At 37.7% G+C, this 20,449-nt stretch overlaps 1 protein-coding gene across 1 annotated transcript in view; it reads right to left on the reverse strand.

Moving 5' to 3' along the window:
- The window catches only part of SRMS (src-related kinase lacking C-terminal regulatory tyrosine and N-terminal myristylation sites), a 65,394-nt gene extending 45,669 nt beyond the window's left edge, over positions 1-19,725 (reverse strand). The window contains exons 1-3 of the mRNA XM_053693135.1: positions 19,230-19,725; positions 18,682-18,803; positions 7,182-7,348 (exon numbers count right to left, since the gene is read on the reverse strand). Of these exons, the coding sequence (XP_053549110.1) occupies positions 7,182-7,348; positions 18,682-18,803; positions 19,230-19,576 (636 nt within the window). The 5' untranslated portion in view covers positions 19,577-19,725. The remainder of the gene's footprint in view (positions 1-7,181; positions 7,349-18,681; positions 18,804-19,229) is intronic.
- Between the last annotated feature and the right edge of the window lie 724 nt (positions 19,726-20,449).

Here is a 20,449-nt window from a genome sequence, read left to right on the forward strand (position 1 = left end):
CAATAGTTATTAAATAGTTATTAACTATTTAATAACTACCTAGTTAAAATAAATACAAATATACCTGTAAAATAAAACCTAACCTAAGTTACAATTACACCTAACACTACACTATAATTAAATAAATTAAATACAATTAATTACAATTAAATAAAATTATCTAAAGTACGAAAAAAATACTAAATTACAGAAAATAATAAAATAATTACAAGATTTTAAAACTAATTACACCTACTCTAATCCCCCTAACAAAATAAAAAGCCCCCAAAATAAAACAAAGCCCTACCCTACACTAAATTACAAATAGCCCTTAAAAGGGCCTTTTGCGGGGCATTGCCCCAAAGTAATCAGCTCTTTTACCTGTAAAAAAAAAAAAGTACAAACACCCCCCCAACATTAAAACCCACCACCCACACAACCAACCCTTACTCTAAAATCCACCTAATACCCCCTTAAAAAAAACCTAACACTAACCCCTTGAAGATCACCCTACTGTGAGACATCTTCACCCAACTGGGCAGAAGTGGACCTCCAGACGGGCAGAAGTCTTCACCCAACTGGGTAGAAGTGGACCTCCAGACGGGCAGAAGTCTTCATCCAGATGGCATCTTCTATCTTCATCCATCTGGCGCGGAGCCAATAGGATTGAGCTCGCATTCTATTGGCTGATTCGATCAGCCAATAGGATTGAAGTTCAATCCTATTGGCTGATTGCATCAGCCAATAATATTTTTTCTACTTTAATTCCGATTGGCTGATAGAATTCTACCAGCCAATCGGAATTGAAGGGACGCCATCTTGGATGACGTCATTTAAAGGAACCTTCATTCAGTCGTCGGCCGTCATTTGAAGAGGATGCTCTGGGTCGAATGTCTTGAAGATGGACCCGCTCCGCGCCGGATGGATGAAGATAGAAGATGCCGTCTGGATGAAGACTTCTGCCCGTCTGGAGGACCACTTCTGCCCGGTTGGATGAAGACTTCTGCCCGTCTGGAGGACCACTTCTGCCGGATTCGTTGAGGACTTCTGCCCGGTTGGGTAGACTTCTCAAGGTAGGGCGATCTTCAAGGGGTTAGTGTTAGGTTTTTTAAGGGGGGATTGGGTGGGTTTTAGAGTAGGGTTGGTTGTGTGGGTGGTGGGTTTTAATGTTGGGAGGGTATTTGTACTTTTTTTTTACAGGTATAAGAGCTGATTACTTTGGGGCAATGCCCCGCAAAAGGCCCTTTTAAGGGCTATTTGTAATTTAGTGTAGGGTAGGGCTTTTTTATTTTGGGGGGCTTTTTTATTTTGTCTGGGGGATTAGAGTAGGTGTAATTAGTTTAAAAATCTTTTAATTATTTTAATATTTTCTGTAATTTAGTGTTTTTTTTTTGTACTTTAGATAATTTTATTTAATTGTTATGAATTGTATTTAGTTTAGGTAATTAATTTAATTATAGTGTAGTGTTAAGTGTAATTGTAACTTAGGTTAGGTTTTTTTTACAGGTACTTTTGTCTTTATTTTAACTAGGTAGTTATTAAATAGTTAATAACTATTTAATAACTATTGTACCTAGTTAAAATAAATACAAAGTTGCCTGTAAAATAAAAATAAACCCTAAGCTAGCTACAATGTAACTATTAGTTATATTGTAGCTATCTTAGGGTTTATTTTATATGTAAGTATTTAGTTTTAAATAGGAATTATTTAGTTAATTGTAATAATTTTATTTAGATTGATTTAAATTATATTTAAGTTAGGGGGGGTGTTAGGGTTAGGGTTAGACTTGGGTTTAGGGGTTAATAACTTTATTATAGTGGCGGCGACGTTGGGGGCGGCAGATTAGGGGTTAATAAATGTAGGTAGGTGTCGGTGCTGTTAAGGCCGGCAGATTAAGGGTTAATAATATTTAACTAGTGTTTGCAATGCGGGAGTGCGGCGGTTTAGGGGTTAATATATTTATTATAGTGGTGGCTATGTCCAGTTCGGCAGATTAGGGGTTAAAGTATTTATTTTATTGTTTGCGATGTGGGGGGGCCTCGGTTTAGGGGTTAATAGGTAGTTTATGGGTGTTAGTGTACTTTTTAGCACTTTAGTGATTAGGGGTTAATAATATAATGCAGGTGGCGGCGATGTCGGGACGGCAGATTAGGGGTTAATAAGTGAAAGATTAGGGGTGTTTAGACTTGGGGTTCATGTTAGGGTGTTAGGTGTAGACATAAATTTTATTTCCCCATAGGAATCAATGGGGCTGCGTTAGGAGCTTTACGCTGCTTTTTTGCAGGTGTTTGGGTTTTTTTCAGCTGGCTCTCCCCCATTGATTCCTATGGGGAAATCGTGCACGAGTACGTTTTACCTGCTTACCGCTAACGTAAGCAGCGCTGGTATTGAGGTGAGATGTGGAGCAAAATTTTTCTCTTCGCTCACTTTTTTGCGGCTAACGCCGGGTTTGTAAAAACCTGTAATACCAGCACTGTCTGTAAGTGAGCGGTGAGCATAAACTGCTCGTTAGCACCGCACCCCTGTTGACGCAAAACTCATAATGTAGGTGTTAGTTCTTTATGCTAGACATAATGTCATCATAAATAAATCGATACAAGAAAGGATTATTCCACAATTACCTGTCATTCCTATATTTCATTACTTTCCCAAAATCCACAAGAATGCTAAATCTCCACCAGGAAGGCTCATTATAGCGGGCATTGATTCTTTGAATGAACCAATGTCAGAATTGGTTGACTCTTTTCTTCAACCCTTTGTTAAAGATCTGCCAAGTTATATTCAAGATACTACGGCTCTTTTAAATAAAATAAAGGATATACAGTGGAAACCAACATTTAGATTTATTGTTGTAGATGTATCTTCATTGTATACCTCTATACAACATGAAAAAGGTCTTACAGCTATAGAATATTTCTTGGAACACTGTAGTGACTTTGAACCTCCTACTACAATTTTTCTTTTGAGGGCCACTGAATATCTTCTAACTCATAATTTTTTTATGTTTCAAAACAATTTTTATCTCCAGAGACGTGGGACAGCCATGGGGGCGAAGTTTGCCCCCTCATACACCAACCTTTTCATGGGTTGGTGGGAGCTGTCCCACGTCTATGGAGAGAAAAATCCATATAGGGAAAGAATTGTTAAATTTTTCAGATATATTGATGCACCTGTGTGTGAGCCTGTATTTGTGTGGCTGTATTAGGGTCCCAGGTTTTGGAAGAGACCTTGACGTGGTACCTGGGCTTGTCCCATTTGGCCAAATGCGGTAACTGACTCTTTCAGTTTCTTTTAAACTTAGCTGAGAGCTTGTGAGCGAGTGCTAGACTTTATTTGTGTTTGTATTGTAATGTCTGTTTAGTAATTTACCCTAGGGACTTGCTCCCAGGCTGGTCTGGGCCAAGACTGCATGTGACTCTAGAAATAGTGCAGCTTTTTGAGAGTGCTATAGCACCATAGCTGAGCAGTGTTTCAGGGTCATGTGATGTGTCCCTGGTCCAGTCTGGGAGTACTGTTCCACTTTCCTTATATATATATATATAGGTAGCAAAAACTTGCACTCACTGGACTTTTTAACACCAAAAATTTAATGTGACGTTTCGGAGACAAAGTATCCCCTTCCTCAGACAACAGTGAAATGGCAATACAAGCAGTGTTTGTACTGCATTCATATGCGGGTTTTAGCGCTAGTTATTCATTAGTTTATATTTTCACTTCCCCATTGGTTACATTGTACTCAGGACCTCTTGTTCCCGTTTATTTATGAGTCCCATGACACAGGTTATATAGATGTGCGGATTTTTGCACTTTGGCTCTCAACCCACATATGTTACTGTTTCCCGCGGTCTGAGTATGCGCTATGTGTGCGCTACGCTTCAGTGGTTGCCTAGGCGACGTGACGTTACGACACGCCCCCTCCATTTCCGGTTTTCGGTATGACTGGTCCTGGATGATTACACGTCCTCAGTGTTCTGATCACACAGTGAGTGAGCAAAAGTGTTTTTATCTGGCGTTGTGTAGTGGTTGATAGTATTATAATCACCGGTTACTGTACTTTCCCCTCATCTTACAATACCACTGTGTTGTGTACGCATCTGGTCTCTGACATTTGAACGATTTGACTGTGAGCTTTTTCTGCGTGTGTGAGTATGTGCTTCCCACTCTCTTTATTATGCAGTTTTCCCTATTAAGCAGTCTATAATGGGATATGCTTGTAAAATACTGGTGTATATGTGAGTATCACATTCAAATTTAGAATTTATTATTCCATATAAGTTGGATATAGGTATATACATGTTTAATACGTATTTCTCATTGTTTCACATCTATTTAGTGCTTTACACTTCAATATCCAACCACTTGATCACTCAATTTTATCACTTTGTTTGCCTTTTTAAACTGCTTGTATTGCCATTTCACTGTTGTCTGAGGAAGGGGATACTTTGTCTCCGAAACGTCACATTAAATTTTTGGTGTTAAAAAGTCCAGTGAGTGCAAGTTTTTGCTACCCATATCTATTACCTACTAGCACCCTGGCTGCTGAAGTTTGAAGTGAGAGTGCTCATCCTGGTTCTATATATACTGTATATATATATATATATATATATATATATATATATATATATATATATATATATATAAAAATATAAATATACATACATATTTACAAAAGTATGTATGTACAATATTAAAAATAATTTGAATACTTCACTCTCCACTTCGCACCAAATTTGTTGCAACTTGGTTGTTCATATTTGACACAATACTCAAACTCATAAAGAAGTCACAAAGTAGTAGAGTTTTCCACAACTTATTGGTAAATGCATAATCACATGATTATTGACATCAGCCAATCTGATTGAAATATACGTTTTATATTATTACATGATAATTTTGGCATCCAGTATTTTTGTGAAGCACAACTGGCATATGTAGGCATGGAATTTATAATACCCTTGTATTATACACACCAAGCCACATATTTATTATTCTGTTGTAACAGTCAAACGCTGCCCCCATCATAATATACCATACATTCTGCCATTGCAGTTTATATCTCTCTCACATTCATACTACCCGACCCATTGTTTTGTATTACACACAGATAGTTATTTTTTTTTATCATATTCCTATATCATACAAATACAGGGAGTGCAGAATTATTAGGCAAATGAGTATTTTGACCACATCATCCTCTTTATGCATGTTGTCTTACTCCAAGCTGTATAGGCTCGAAAGCCTACTACCAATTAAGCATATTAGGTGATGTGCATCTCTGTAATGAGAAGGGGTGTGGTCTAATAACATCAACACCCTATATCAGGTGTGCATAATTATTAGGCAACTTCCTTTCCTTTGGCAAAATGGGTCAAAAGAAGGACTTGACAGGCTCAGAAAAGTCAAAAATAGTGAGATATCTTGCAGAGGGATGCAGCACTCTTAAAATTGCAAAGCTTCTGAAGCGTGATCATCGAACAATCAAGCGTTTCATTAAAAATAGTCAACAGGGTCGCAAGAAGCGTGTGGAAAAACCAAGGCGCAAAATAACTGCCCATGAACTGAGAAAAGTCAAGCGTGCAGCTGCCAAGATGCCACTTGCCACCAGTTTGGCCATATTTCAGAGCTGCAACATCACTGGAGTGCCCAAAAGCACAAGGTGTGCAATACTCAGAGACATGGCCAAGGTAAGAAAGGCTGAAAGACGACCACCACTGAACAAGACAACAAGCTGAAACGTCAAGACTGGGCCAAGAAATATCTCAAGACTGATTTTTCTAAGGTTTTATGGACTGATGAAATGAGAGTGAGTCTTGATGGGCCAGATGGATGGGCCCGTGGCTGGATTGGTAAAGGGTAGAGAGCTCCAGTCCGACTCAGACGCCAGCAAGGTGGAGGTGGAGTACTGGTTTGGGCTGGTATCATCAAAGATGAGCTTGTGGGGCCTTTTCGGGTTGAGGATGGAGTCAAGCTCAACTCCCAGTCCTACTGCCAGTTTCTGGAAGACACCTTCTTCAAGCAGTGGTACAGGAAGAAGTCTGCATCCTTCAAGAAAAACATGATTTTCATGCAGGACAATGCTCCATCACACGCGTCCAAGTACTCCACAGCGTGGCTGGCAAGAAAGGGTATAAAAGAAGAAAATCTAATGACATGGCCTCCTTGTTCACCTGATCTGAACCCCATTGAGAACCTGTGGTCCATCATCAAATGTGAGATTTACAAGGAGGGAAAACAGTACACCTCTCTGAACAGTGTCTGGGAGGCTGTGGTTGCTGCTGCACGCAATGTTGATGGTGAACAGATCAAAACACTGACAGAATCCATGGATGGCAGGCTTTTGAGTGTCCTTGCAAAGAAAGGTGGCTATATTGGTCACTGATTTGTTTTTGTTTTGTTTTTGAATGTCAGAAATGTATATTTGTGAATGTTGAGATGTTATATTGGTTTCACTTGTAAAAATAAATAATTGAAATGGGTATATATTTGTTTTTTGTTAAGTTGCCTAATAATTATGCACAGTAATAGTCACCTGCACACACAGATATCCCCCTAAAATAGCTAAAACTAAAAACAAACTAAAAACTACTTCCAAAACTATTCAGCTTTGATATTAATGAGTTTTTTGGGTTCATTGAGAACATGGTTGTTGTTCAATAATAAAATTAATCCTCAAAAATACAACTTGCCTAATAATTCTGCACTCCCTGTAAAGCTCCAAACATTTGAATTTTTAAATCTGGATTAAGAGTAAAGTGACAGACATAGGCCTCTATTTATGAAAGGTCTTGCGGACCTGATCCGACAGTGCGGATCAGGTCCGCAAGACCTCGCTGAATGCGGAGAGCAATACGCTCTCCGTATTCAGCATTGCACCAGCAGCTCACAAGAGCTGCTGGTGCAACGCCGCCCCCTGCTGACTCGTGGCCAATTGGCCGCCAGCAGGGAGGTGTCAATCAACCCGATCGTATTGAATTGCGGCGATTCCTGTCTGCCTGCTCAGAGCAGACGGACAGGGTTATGGAGCAGCAGTCTTTAGACCGCTGCTTCATAACTGCTGTTTCTGGCGAGTCTGAAGACTCGCCAGAAACACGGGCCATCAAGCTCCATTCAGAGCTTGATAGATAGGCCCCATAGTGTATTGCTCTCTCACTGATTGCACAGTTTATCACACTATTTCATTAACCTATGGTTTACAACACACCTGTTGGACACACGGCTGCAGCAATTGGCTATTTAGCAACCTCCAGTTGGTTCTATGAAATACAATCAGGTCTTGAATGGTGGAAAAGCACCTTCCAGTCTGGAGGTAATACTCCCCTTTGTCATTCATTTGGATGCGGAAATGTGTGATTTGGTCTCTAGAGCGCACTGTAACAAACAGAATATCAGTTTTAGTATATGTTCAAGTTTTGGGGGACATTAAATTCAAAATTGAATCCCCTATAAAATAGTCAAGCACTGAAAAACTATGCAAAGTACTTTCATAATTTATTTTGTTACTTTTAAATTCAATTTACTTTTAAATATTATTTGCCCAGAAAGGCCAGCGTGCATTCCTGTAGGATTAAAAACACTGGGCCAGTTACATGCTATACATTGAATGGGGCCGATTTATCATGGCCCGTGTTGTGCCTAATGCACCTGTTTCCGCACGAGCCTTCAGGATCACCGGAAACAGGAGTTAAGAAGCAGCTGAGACTGCGGACATCAATCCGCCCAATCTCATATGATCGAGTTGATTGACACCCACTGCTAGCGGCCGATTGGTTGCGAATCTGCAGGGGCGCACAAGCAGTTCACCAGAACTGCTTGTGCAATGATAAATGCTGGCAGTGTATGCTGTCAGCATTTATCGATGACTGGCGGACATGATCGCTACAGCGGATCATGTCCCCCAGACACTTGATAAATCGGCCCCAATGTGTGTTCAGAGCAGGAACTTATATATATCTTAGAGGAGATAAGATAAATATTCCAAATATGCTTTTTAAAGGGGTAAAAGCTTTTAAATGATGCTAACAAAAGAGACATTACTACTCACCATGCTATTTTTTTCCTCCTGTGCCAATCACTCTTTTCAAAGCCATTCTCTTATTTTAACCCTTTACAAGTGCCAGTTGGCAAAGCTCCAGATCCGCATTTCATATAGAGCAATGCCATCTTGGAGCTCATGTATTCTTGTACCCTGTGGTATAGATGGTGAACATACACAGATCAGCGGTGTTGTCAGATTCTTTATAGCTGGATTGTGTGCCTCAGGTTACCACACACAATACAGAGCAGAAGGTTTACGTTTTTTGCCGTTTTTAGACACAGTTTAAAAGTTACATAACATTTCTAGAAATAGATCACATGTATAATATAGAGCAATGCAGACACTACACAAATGTAGAGCTCCTGCACTGTATCATACACACAGCTGTAACAAATGTGCATCATTTCTCACAGAATACAAGAATAGTTAAGCTCTAAGAAGTATGAATATGTAGAGCTTGACCAACTGGTACCAGTTGGTTAAAATAAGGCAATTATGGTGAGTAATAATAACCATACTATGGCAGTTATGCATAGCAGTTTAATATATTATAAAACCTTTATTTCACATGTAGATTTGTCCAATGCAGTACTTAATTTTAGCTATACTGTGTACTCTGGGTCCGATTTATTAATCCTTGAATGCAGCCAAATGCATCTGTTTAAGCAGGAGTTAAGAAGCAGCGGTCTTAAGACCGCTGCTCCTTAACTTGTTCTCCACCTCTGAGGTGGCGGACAGCAATCCGCCCGATCGCATATGATCAGGTTGCTTGATGCCCCCTGCTAGGGGGCAGCATTGCACAAACATTTATAGTGAATTTATTCACATTTACGAATCATGTCCGTCCGCACAATGATAATTCGGCCCCTATGAATGTATAAAATGACTTTAATGTCCCTTTAAAGTGCACAAATCAGTGACTAAGGGGGATATTTATCAAGCCGTCAACCGCAAATACGCTGGAATTCTGCAGCGTAATTGTGGCGAGCTTGATTCGACCTAGTTATCAAAGCCTACAGGCCGGCAAAATTTTAAATTTGTGACGTAACATACGATCCGCCGGTCTCAATCCGACACAGATCGATGCTTACGTCATTACAGATGTTCCGAATACACATTCGGCACTATTTGACAACTTTTTAAAAGTTATCAAATAGTTAACTGGTACACTCGCAGCTATTCCGGCCCAGCGTACCTGGTTTTCAATTCGCCACACTGGAGGCCACGGATGCCATAGGAATCAATGGGAGTCTGAAAGCAGCGAAAGCTTATGTTCGATGCTGTCAGATATCCTATTGATTTCTATGGTAGAAAACCAGTTACGTTTACACCTAACACCCTAACATAAACCCTAAATCTAAAGACCCCTAATCTGCCGCCAGACATCGCCGCAACCTACATAAAATGATTGATCCCTATTCCGCCACTCCCCGACACCTCCGCAACTAAATAAAGTTATTAACCCCTATCCCGCCGCTCCCGGACCCCGCCGCAACTAAATAAAGTTATTAACCCCTATCCCGCTGCTCCTGGTCCCCGCCGCCACTAAATAAATGTATTAACCCCTAAACCCCTGGCCTCCCACATCACTACCATTAACTAAACCTATTAACCCCTAAAGCACCAGCCCCCCACATTGCCATAAACTAAATTAAGCTATTAACCTCTAAACCTAACTAACCGCTAACTTATATTAAAATTACAAAATCCCTATCTTATAATAAATTAAAACTTTCCTTTAGAATTAAAATAAACTATATTAAACTATTAATTAACCTACTCTAACTATTATACTACAATTACATTAAACTAGCAATTAAATTAAATATATTACATATTAAAAAACCCTAATTCTACTCAAATTATTTAAATATACTATTAAAAATTACTAAGTAAAAAAACAAACAAACAATAAGTTACAAAACAAATAAACACTAAGTTACAAAAAAAACCACAGTATCAAAAATAAAAACGAATTACACCTAATCTAATAGCCCTATCAAAATAAAAAAGCCCCACAAAATAAACCCCCCAGCCTACAATAAACTAGTAAAAGGATAAATGGACCTTTTGCGGGGCATTGCCCTAAAGAAATCAGCTCTTTTACCTGTAAAAAAAAATACAAACACTCCCCAACAGTTAAAGCACTCCAATACCAGCGCTGCTTAAGTCAGCGGTGAACTGGTCGTACGTGCTCGTGCACGATTTCCCCATAGACATCAATGGGAAGAGCCGGCTCAGAAAAAGTCTAACACCTGCAAAAAAGCAGCATAAAGCTCAGTAACGCAGCCCCATTGATTCCTATGGGGAAACACATTTTATGTTTACACCTAACACCCTAACATGAACCCCGAGTCTAAACACTCAATCTTACACTTACTAACCCTTAATCTGCCGCCCCCGACATCGCCGACACCTGCATTATATTTATTAACCCCTAATCTGCCGCTCCGGACTTCGTCGCCACCTACATTATACTTATGAACCCCTAATCTGCTGCCCCCAACATCGCTGATACCTACATTAAATTTATTAAACCCTAATCTCCCTCCCCCAATGTTGCCGCAACCTACCTACATTTATTAACCCCTAATCTGCCGCCCCCAACGTCGCCGCCACTATATTAAATGTATTAACCCCTAAATCTAAGTCTAACCCTAACTCCCCCTAACTTAAATATAATTTAAATAAATATAAATAAAAATTACTATCATTAACTAAATTATTCCTATTTAAAACTAAATATTTACCTATAAAATAAACCCTAAGTTAGCTACAATACAACTAATAGTTACATTGTAGCTAGCTTAGGGTTTATTTTTATTTTACAGGCAAGTTTGTATTTATTTTAACTAGATAGAATAGTTACTAAATAGTTATTAACTATTTAATAACTACCTAGCTAAAATAAATACAAATGTACCTGTAAAATAAAACCTAACCTATGTTACAATAACACCTAACACTACACTACAATTAAATAAATTACCTTCATTAAATACAATTAAATAAATTAAATTAGCTAAATCACACAAAAAAACACTAAATTACAGAAAATAAAAAACAAATTACAAATCTTTAAACTAATTACACCTAATCTAAGAGCCCTTTCAAAATAAACCCCCCCCCCCCCAAAAAAATAAAAAAAAACCCTAGCCTAAACTAAACTTCCAATAGCCCTTAAAAGGGCCTTTTGCGGGGCATTGCCCCAAAGAATTCAGCTCTTTTACCTGTAAAAAATAATACAAACAACCCCCCCAACAGTAAAACCCACCACCCACACAACCAACCCCCCAAATAAAAGCCTAACTAAAAAAACCTAAGCTCCCCATTGCCCTGAAAAGGGCATTTAGATGGGCATTGCCCTTAAAATGGCATTTAGCTCTATTGCTGCCCAAAGCCCTAACCTAAAAAATCAACCCAACCAATACACCCTTAAAAAATCCTAACACTTACCAGGAGAAGTCTTCATCCAAGCGGCAAGATGTCCTCAATGAAGCAGGCAGAAGTGGTCCTCCAGACGGGCAGAAGTCTTCATCCAGACAGCATCTTCTATCTTCATCCTTCCAACGCGGAGTGGCTCCATCTTCAAGACATCTGGCGCAGAGCATCCTCTTCAAATAACGTCTTCTTTGGAATGAATATCACTTTAAGTGACGTCATCCAAGATGGGGTCCCTTAGATTCCGATTGGCTGATAGAATTCTATCAGCCAATCGGAATTAAGGTAAAAAAATCCTATTGGCTGATGCAATCAGCCAATAGGATTGAGCTGGCATTCTATTGGCTGTTCCAATCAGCCAATAGAATGCAAGCTCAATCCTATTGGCTGATTGGATCAGCCAATCGGATTGAAGTTCAATCCTATTGGCTAATTGCATCAGCCAATAGGATTTTTTCTACCTTAATTCTGATTGGCTGATAGAATTCTATCAGCCAATCGGAATCTAAGGGACGCTATCTTGGATGACGTCACTTAAAGTGATATTCATTCCGAAGAAGACGTCGTTTGAAGAGGATGCTCCGCGCCGGATGTCTTGAAGATGGAGCCGCTCCGCGTCGGATGGATGAAAATAGAAGATGCCGTCTGGATGAAGACTTCTGCCCGTCTGGAGGACCACTTCTGCCCGTCTGGAGGGCCACTTCTGCCGGCTTCGTTGAGGACATTTTGCCGCTTGGATGAAGACTTCTCCCGGTAAGTGAATCTTCAGGGGTTAGTGTTAGGATTTTTTAAGGGTGTATTGGGTGGGTTTATTTTTTAGGTTAGGGCTTTTCTTTTTCTGATTTCTTTGGGGCAATGCCCAGCAAAAGGCCCTTTTAAGGGCTATTGGTAGTTTAGTTTAGGCTAGGGTTTTTTTTTATTTTGGGAGGGCTTTTTTATTTTGATAGGGCTCTTAGATTAGGTGTAATTAGTTTAAATATCTTGTAATTTGTTTTTTATTTTCTGTAATTTAGTGTTTTTTTTGTGATTTAGCTAATTTAATTTAATTTATTTAATTGTATTTAATGTAGGTAATTTATTTAATTGTAGTGTAGTGTTAGGTGTTATTGTAACATAGGTTAGGTTTTATTTTACAGGTAAATTTGTATTTATTTTAACTAGGTAGTTATTAAATAGTTAATAACTATTTAGTAACTATTCTACCTAGTTAAAATAATTACAAACTTGCCTGTAAAATAAAAATAAACCCTAAGCTAGCTACAATGTAACTATTAGTTATATTGTAGCTAGCTTAGGGTTTATTTTATAGGTAAGTAGTTTTAAATAGGAATAATTTAGTTAATGATAGTAATATTTAATTAGATTTTTTTAAATTATATTTAAGTTAGGGGGTGTTAGGGTTAGACTTAAGTTTAAAGGCTTAATAAATTTAGAATAGTGGTGGTGACGTTGGGGACGGCAGATTAGGGGTTAATAAATGTAGGTAGGTGGCAGCGATGTTGGGGGCAGCAGATTAGGGGTTAATAAATATAATGTACATTGCGGCGATGTCCGGAGCGGAAGATTAGGGGTTAATAATTATAATGTAGGTGGCGGCGATGTTAGGGGCGGCAGATTAGGGGTTAATAATATTTAACTAGCGTTTGCGAGGCGGGAGTGCGGCGGTTTAGGGGTTAATATGTTTATTATAGTGGCGGCGATGTCCGGAGCGGCAGATTAGGGGGTTAATAATTTTATTTTAGTGTTTGCGATGCGGGAGGGCCTCGGTTTAGGGGTTAATAGGTAGTTTATGGGTGTTAGTGTACTTTTTAGCACTTTAGTTATGAGTTTTATGCTACAGCGTTGTAGTGTAAAACTCATAACTACTGACTTTAGAATGCGTTTTTGGCCTTCCAGGACAGACTCGTAATACCGGCGCTATTGAAGTCCCATAGAAAAAAGGATTTACGAACTTTACGTAAGTCGGTTTGCGGTAAGGCCAACAAAGTGTGCGGTACACCTATACCTGCAAGACTAGTAATAGCAGCGGGCATAAAAAAGCAGCGTTAGGACCTAACGCTGCTTTTTTACCTTAACGCACAACTCGTAATCTAGCCGATAGTTAATTTTATTGCTAGTTTAATGTAATTGTAGTATAATAGTTAGGGTAGGTTAATTAATAGTTTAATATAGTTTATTTTAATTCTAAAGGTACGTTTTAATTTATTATAAGATAGGGATGTTGTAATTTTAATGTAAAGTTAGCGGGTTGTTAGGTTTAGGGGTTAATAGCTTAATTTAGCTTATGGCAATGTGGGGGCTGGTGCTTTAGGGGTTAATAGGTTTAGTTAATGGTAGTGATGTGGTAGGCCAGAGGTTTAGGGGTTAATACGTTTATTTAGGTACCGGCGGGGTCCGGGAGTGGCGGGATAGGGGTTAATACGTTTATTTAGGTGGTGGCGGGGTCCGGGAGCGGCGGAATAGGGGTTAATAACTTTATTAAAGTTGCGGCGGGGTCCGGGAGTGGCGGAATAAGGGTTAATAACTTTATTAAAGTTTTGGCGGGGTCTGGGAGCGGCGGGATAGGGGTTAAACATTTTAGTATAGTGGCGGCGTTTAGTGACAGGATATAAATAAAGTTGGGAAAAAGCCGAATAGTAGCGAGATCGATGACTGTTAGTTAACAACAGTCCAATGCTCATCGCCCCGTACTTGGTGCACAGCATTTTGACGGCTTTTTTTATAAATATGGAGAGCGTATTCAGGTCCGCGGACGCGATGTTAGGCGAGCATATTGGTGCCGGCGAATGCAGCATAGTTGAGGCTTTGATAAATATCCCCCTTATTTAATTTTATTAAACTGACATTTCTCTATTTATAAATATATTATTATATTACATCATTTATTATTAAATAAAACATATTTAAAATAGGTTAATGTTTTTAATATCAAAAACATTTTATTTACATTAAAATTACATTTTAAAAATAGAGTGCTGGCAAAGCCAATTGCCTCATACAAGATGAATGCTCCAAGTTTACATAAACTGATATAATAAAAATGCTCAAGAAAAGTGCAAGTTTAAACAAATGATCACATTTTGATTAGGGGGAAGTATAGATTTTAAGTTTTAAATTTCCATTTGGAGAAAGCTGAAACAAGGAATTTGCCTGATTTTTCTTCTTCTTTTTTTTTTTTTTGAGACGATCAAAAACTTGCTGGAGAGCATAGATAGAAATCATGCAAAAATAATGTTTTTTTAGCATTGTATTGTAATGTAGGTGTCTTTCCTGCATAGTGACAGCTCTCAAGATAAAATTTACCTTTCTAAAAGTATTTAAGGGGCCTCTGCTCTCACTAGACCAGAGAGCTGTAGAAAATCAGGCCCTGAGTGATTTCCGTAAAGGGACATTAAACATTAAATAACTGCTCGATAAAATGATGTGCTCAAGGAAAAGATTAGTCTGAGAATACCATGTAGATGTATTTACCGTTACCGTTTTAGGACTCCATTACATATGCTGCGTCACCAGAACTGCTTGTGCAATGTTAAATGCCGACAGCGTATGCTGTCGGCATTCAGCGATGTCTGTCGTACATGATACGCTACAGTGTATCATGTCAGACAGACATTGATAAATCGGCCCCATTGATTCTACTTTTAGCTATTCTGATTCTCAAGATTATACATTCCTTTTTTTAGTAAGTTTTTTTTACTCTTCTTTAGTAACTCAGATCCAAAATACGACCACAGCTTATAAAACTAAACCAAATAAGTATAATTTTTAAATGAACGTAACTTTTTAAAACGTGATAACAATTCCACAATTAAATAACACTACTGAAATCAAAATTCAACTTTTATGTTGATCTGCATTTGAAAATGACTTCGGGCCAGATTTCAAATGGAGCATAAACATAGCGCTGGTATTACGAGTTGAGTAAAGTAAAGTAAACGCGATCACTTGAGCACAATCGTGATTTATGCTAGAATGATTACCATAACTTCAGAGCTATATTTAACTGTTTCACAAAATAAAAAAGTGTCACAAAACACATCTAAAATACATTACAAAGTACACTAACACTCATAATAACACCATCTAATAAATATTATTAATAAAAAATATTGCACAAAAAAGTGCTCAAAGATGTGAAATCTCAGGTGTTAGAAAAAAAGGCAGGCAAAGGACTCTAACAATGAGATACATACATATACATCTCTAAAGATATATATATATATATATATATATATATATATATATGTGTGTGTGTGTGTGTGTTTATATATGTATACATATGTATTTATGTATTTATATGTGTATAAATGTATTTGCAGTCATATATACCCATATAAACACATACATACCATACATACATATGAATACATATATAAACACACACACACACACATATATATATATATATATATATATATATATATATATATATATATATATATGTGTGTGTGCATTGGAGCCTTTTGCAGTTAAGTCGATGAAAACATGCAAAAACATATTTATGCAATATTCATTTTTAATAAAGGTTTTAACTATGCATTTACTGTAAATATTTCACATTCCAATGTTCTGCACATTTTGGAATACGTTCTAAGAATTTTTAACTAGATATTCCTATATATATATATATATATATATGAATATATCTATACCTATATATAATCATGTATATATATATATATATATATATATATATATATATATATACTGTATATATATATATAGGTCTAGTTATATAGTGTACCAAAAATCCATCAGAAATATGTAGAAATATTTATTTAGGAATAAATAGAACATATTCTTCCATGTAAAGAACAGTGTACTTGTAATCTGGCCCTTTAATTTTTATTTATTACTATTCATCAGTCAGCAAAATGTAAAGCTTTCTATTGCTTAAGCTAGAATGGCTACACCATGACAAATCTCATAAAATTGGTACAGTAGTTTTTGCTGAATCTTTGTCTAAAATTCCTTATATTGTTGCATTGAAATTTATTTTTTTCATATCTTAATAATACAAAAAGCATTGAACCAATTTCAGCATTTGTAGTGACTGCTAGTATTAGGTCATTTGCTGCATTTTAGCCATTCCAAAGCTTTTGAAAAATACCATTTAAGATGTAATGCTTGTTTAAACTTTACCCTCCAGCAATCCTATTTTACACTGATGAGTTCCAGGAACTTGAATGTATACTTTAAATATCAGCCATTAACCCCTTAAGAGATATTGCTGCAATGTGCTCTATATTCAAGGGGTTAAAAACCTACATTAGGGGCCATATGAGCTTAGAGACACAGGGGCCTATCTATCAAGCTCTGAACGGAGCAGCAGTCACAAAGACCACTGCTCCATAACCCTGTCCGTCTGCTCTAAGCAGGCGGACAGACATTGCCGGAATTCAACCCGATCGAGTACGATCTGGTTGATTGACACCCCCTGCTGGCGGCCCATTGGCCGCGAGTCTGCAGGGGGCGGCGTTGCACCAGCAGCTCTTGTGAGCTGCTGGCGCAATGCTGAATACGGAGAGCGTATTGCTCTCCGCATTCAGCGATGTCTTGCGGACCTGATCCGCACTGTCGGATCAGGTCCGCAAGACATTTGATAAATAGGCCCCACATTGTATGCTTAAGATTGAGGCTTATTAGTTTCAAATGGCTAAAGTACATTATCTTGTTTATTGCCATTTTAATTAATGTGAAGTATTGCTTTTAAAGTCTTTGTTTTAGTCTTATATATAGTATATACTGTATATCTATCTATCTATCTATCTATCTATCTATATATTACTTAAATTCACAAAATTACTTAATGTGGAACTCAGTTTGGAACTGATTTTTGGAGAACAATCTACTGTTGGCTGTTCTTTCTTTCTTAGTGGTTGTGAGGGTCGGACATAGTCGCTAGAAGGGTCAGATTTGGCCTCTCTGCAATAGTTTGGGCAGCCCTGTTCTAAAGCAAAAATGACATGCTCAAATTTGTTAGAGAATGTCATTTTTTTACATTACTGACCCTAGCTTACAACATATTTAACTCATAGACTGGGATTAACCAAAAAGGTTAAATTCCAGCCGAGTTACATTTGTAGGGAAGTAATGACTTTAACTCCCACTTCTTCGGTATGTTAACTTTTGTTTGGTTTCAGTGTTTCATTGTTACGATGTTTTTATTGTACCCTGTTCTGCTTTTTATGATACTTTTAATGTTCCTAATACATCACTTCATAAAACTGATTTTCTATACTTAAAGGGATAGGAAAGTCAAAATTAAACTTGCATGATTCAGATAGAGCGCGTAATTTTAAGACACTTTTAAATTCACTTCTATTTTCAAATGTGCTTCGTTCTCTTAGTATCCCTTGTTAAAAAATGAATACGCACATATCATACACTAGTGGGAGCTGCTGCTAATTGGTGCCTGCACACATTTGTCTCTTGTGATTGGCTAATTAGATATTTTCAGCTTCCTGTCAGTAGTGCAATGCTGTCCCTTCAGCAATGGATAACAAGAGAATGAAAAACATTTGATAATAGAATTAAATTGGAAAGTTGTTTAAAATTGTATGTTCTATCTGAATCATAAAATACATTTTGGGGTTTACTACTATCCCTTTAAATAATCATAATTACCTCAGTTTTAAAGGTTAAAAACAGGTCAGTATTCACAGAGGAATAATCACAGGAGATATGACATATTTTTTTGTCGCAATGAGAGCTAAAATTACACTTAGTACACTTCCCCCTCTATCTAATAAGGAAACTGACCTTTAGTTGTGTTGATTTTCATGTATCAGTGGAATTTATTGCTTGTGGCTTGGCATTACTTTAAAACAGTTTAAATAATATTATCTCTTAGATAACAATTAGGTTTGCCACTTCAGTCATGTTAAACCTTAACAGTTATGAGTTACACATGCTGCAGGGTGTTCATGAAGGAACATGTATTATGTTCCTGGATAGCACATTAATAGTACTGCTGGAGAGCACTAGTTATGTTCCTCCCTGCACACCCTGCAGCATGTGTAACTCATAACTGCCCAGATTAACATTGCTGAGGTGGCAATCCTAATCACAATATCAACTCGATTAACTTTGTTCCCTATTCTAAAAATGCAGCGTGTGAATGTGCACAGCTAACACTCAGTGTATTTATTAATTCAGCTTGCAGCACATATTTTTGTATTATGCCGTAACTGGAGTGAGGTGTAACTGAACTTTTAAGCCTCACCTGAAAGTGAGTACTGTCCAGTTTTGCTGTCACTGGGTCGTACAAGATAAGAACCGTCAGTATTTGGTGGGGACAACAGAAGCCTCTCAGCCTCATACCGGTTTGTAACATCCACGTACCAGCTGAAACAGAATAAAGAGTGGGGTTGCAGAGACCTGGCAGAACATCAAACTACTTATGTTACAATCAATGTATAGACTATTGTTTGTGTGCTTTATTTTCTAAACAATAAACAGACAGAACAGACAGCATTTGGGATTGGTGGTTACACTTGTGACTATATCAAATTTAGCTGTTAAGATTAACAGTTACTGTGTAGAGAAGTATAAGGTGTATGAAATCAGTATGAAAGGTGCTGATCATATATATATATATATATATATATATATATATATATATATATATATAGATATATATCACACATTAAGCATCATATATAGTACCAAGTACTGGGGTATTTTACCCAGATAACAACATTAAGGGACAGACCAAAAAACTGACCTTAACAAAAAGTGTTGTGGGTAAGAGCAGTCAGAGGTTGTACTCACGGTTCTTGGATGGTAGGTGGATTTATAACGAAGGTAGATTGGGAAATATAGTTCAGAGGAACCAGGCCCGCCTCCATAGAATCCTGAATTTTTCTGGCCATGACATAATCCCCTTCATCACTTATCTTACAGAGCTGTTCCCCTTGTTTCACACTGAGCTCCTCAGGACCTCTGCTTTCAAAGTCATACAGCACAGTGATTGTCTCTGAAGTAGGGATATATGAACTAACTTGGGTAGCAGAGGACACAGTGACTACAGATGGTACAAACTGGCTCTCTCTCTGAGGCCAGATCTTTTCCCATAGGCAGCCAAGCCAGCTGAAGTGTTTCTTTAGGAAGGTTTCCATCCTGCTATCAATAAGAGGAGCTTTGGCAAAAAGCACTCATTGAAACCCCCATGAGCTTTACATTCCAACTGCCTGTTCTCTCGCTGGCAGTTACACACTAGTGTCTAAATGTGAAACAGCTGAGAGTGAAAAGAACACAGGTATTTTTCACCTTTTGACTTCCTTATTCTCCACAAACAAAAAGTAAAAGGTTTCAATAGCTTATCCAGGAAGCTGTGGCAGGAATGTGACTAAACCTGCCAGTCTGCACTACTGTATAAATGAGGTATAAGAAATCAGCATCTTTCCAAACATAGGGTTTTCTTTTACAGTGATTACCCCTTTCAGACAAGAGTTACACTTGTTATTAATTGTCACCTCATTTTTTTCCTGAAATAAAAGTCCCTGGAGTAAAATTAATACTGCAAATGATGATACAGAACAGAGCTGAAAGACTTACGACATCCAGTACTGTTTGTTAACTTATAAAGCATCATTTTGAAGAAATACTATTTTCCATATATGCTCTGTCAGAAATATGATCCTTTTATAGACACTACCAGCTAAGTTGCTCCTTATATCCTTGCAAACAGCAGACAGACCGCAGGTTTAATTAGTTAAAGGGACAGTCTACACCAGATTTTTTTTTATTGTTTTTAAAGATAGATAATCCTTTTATTTATTGCATAACCAACACAGTTATATAAATACACTTTTTACCTCTGTGATTATCTTGTATCTAAGCCTCTGCAAACTACCCCCTTATTTCAGTTCTTTTGACAGACATGGATTTTATCCAATCAGTGCTGGCTCATAGGAACTCCACGTGCGTGAACACAGTGTTATCTATATGACACACATGAACTAACACCCTCTAGTGGTGAAAAACTGTCA

Source organism: Bombina bombina, chromosome 1 (assembly GCF_027579735.1).
Source record: "Bombina bombina isolate aBomBom1 chromosome 1, aBomBom1.pri, whole genome shotgun sequence".
In the NCBI taxonomy this organism is placed as follows: Eukaryota; Metazoa; Chordata; class Amphibia; order Anura; family Bombinatoridae; genus Bombina; species Bombina bombina.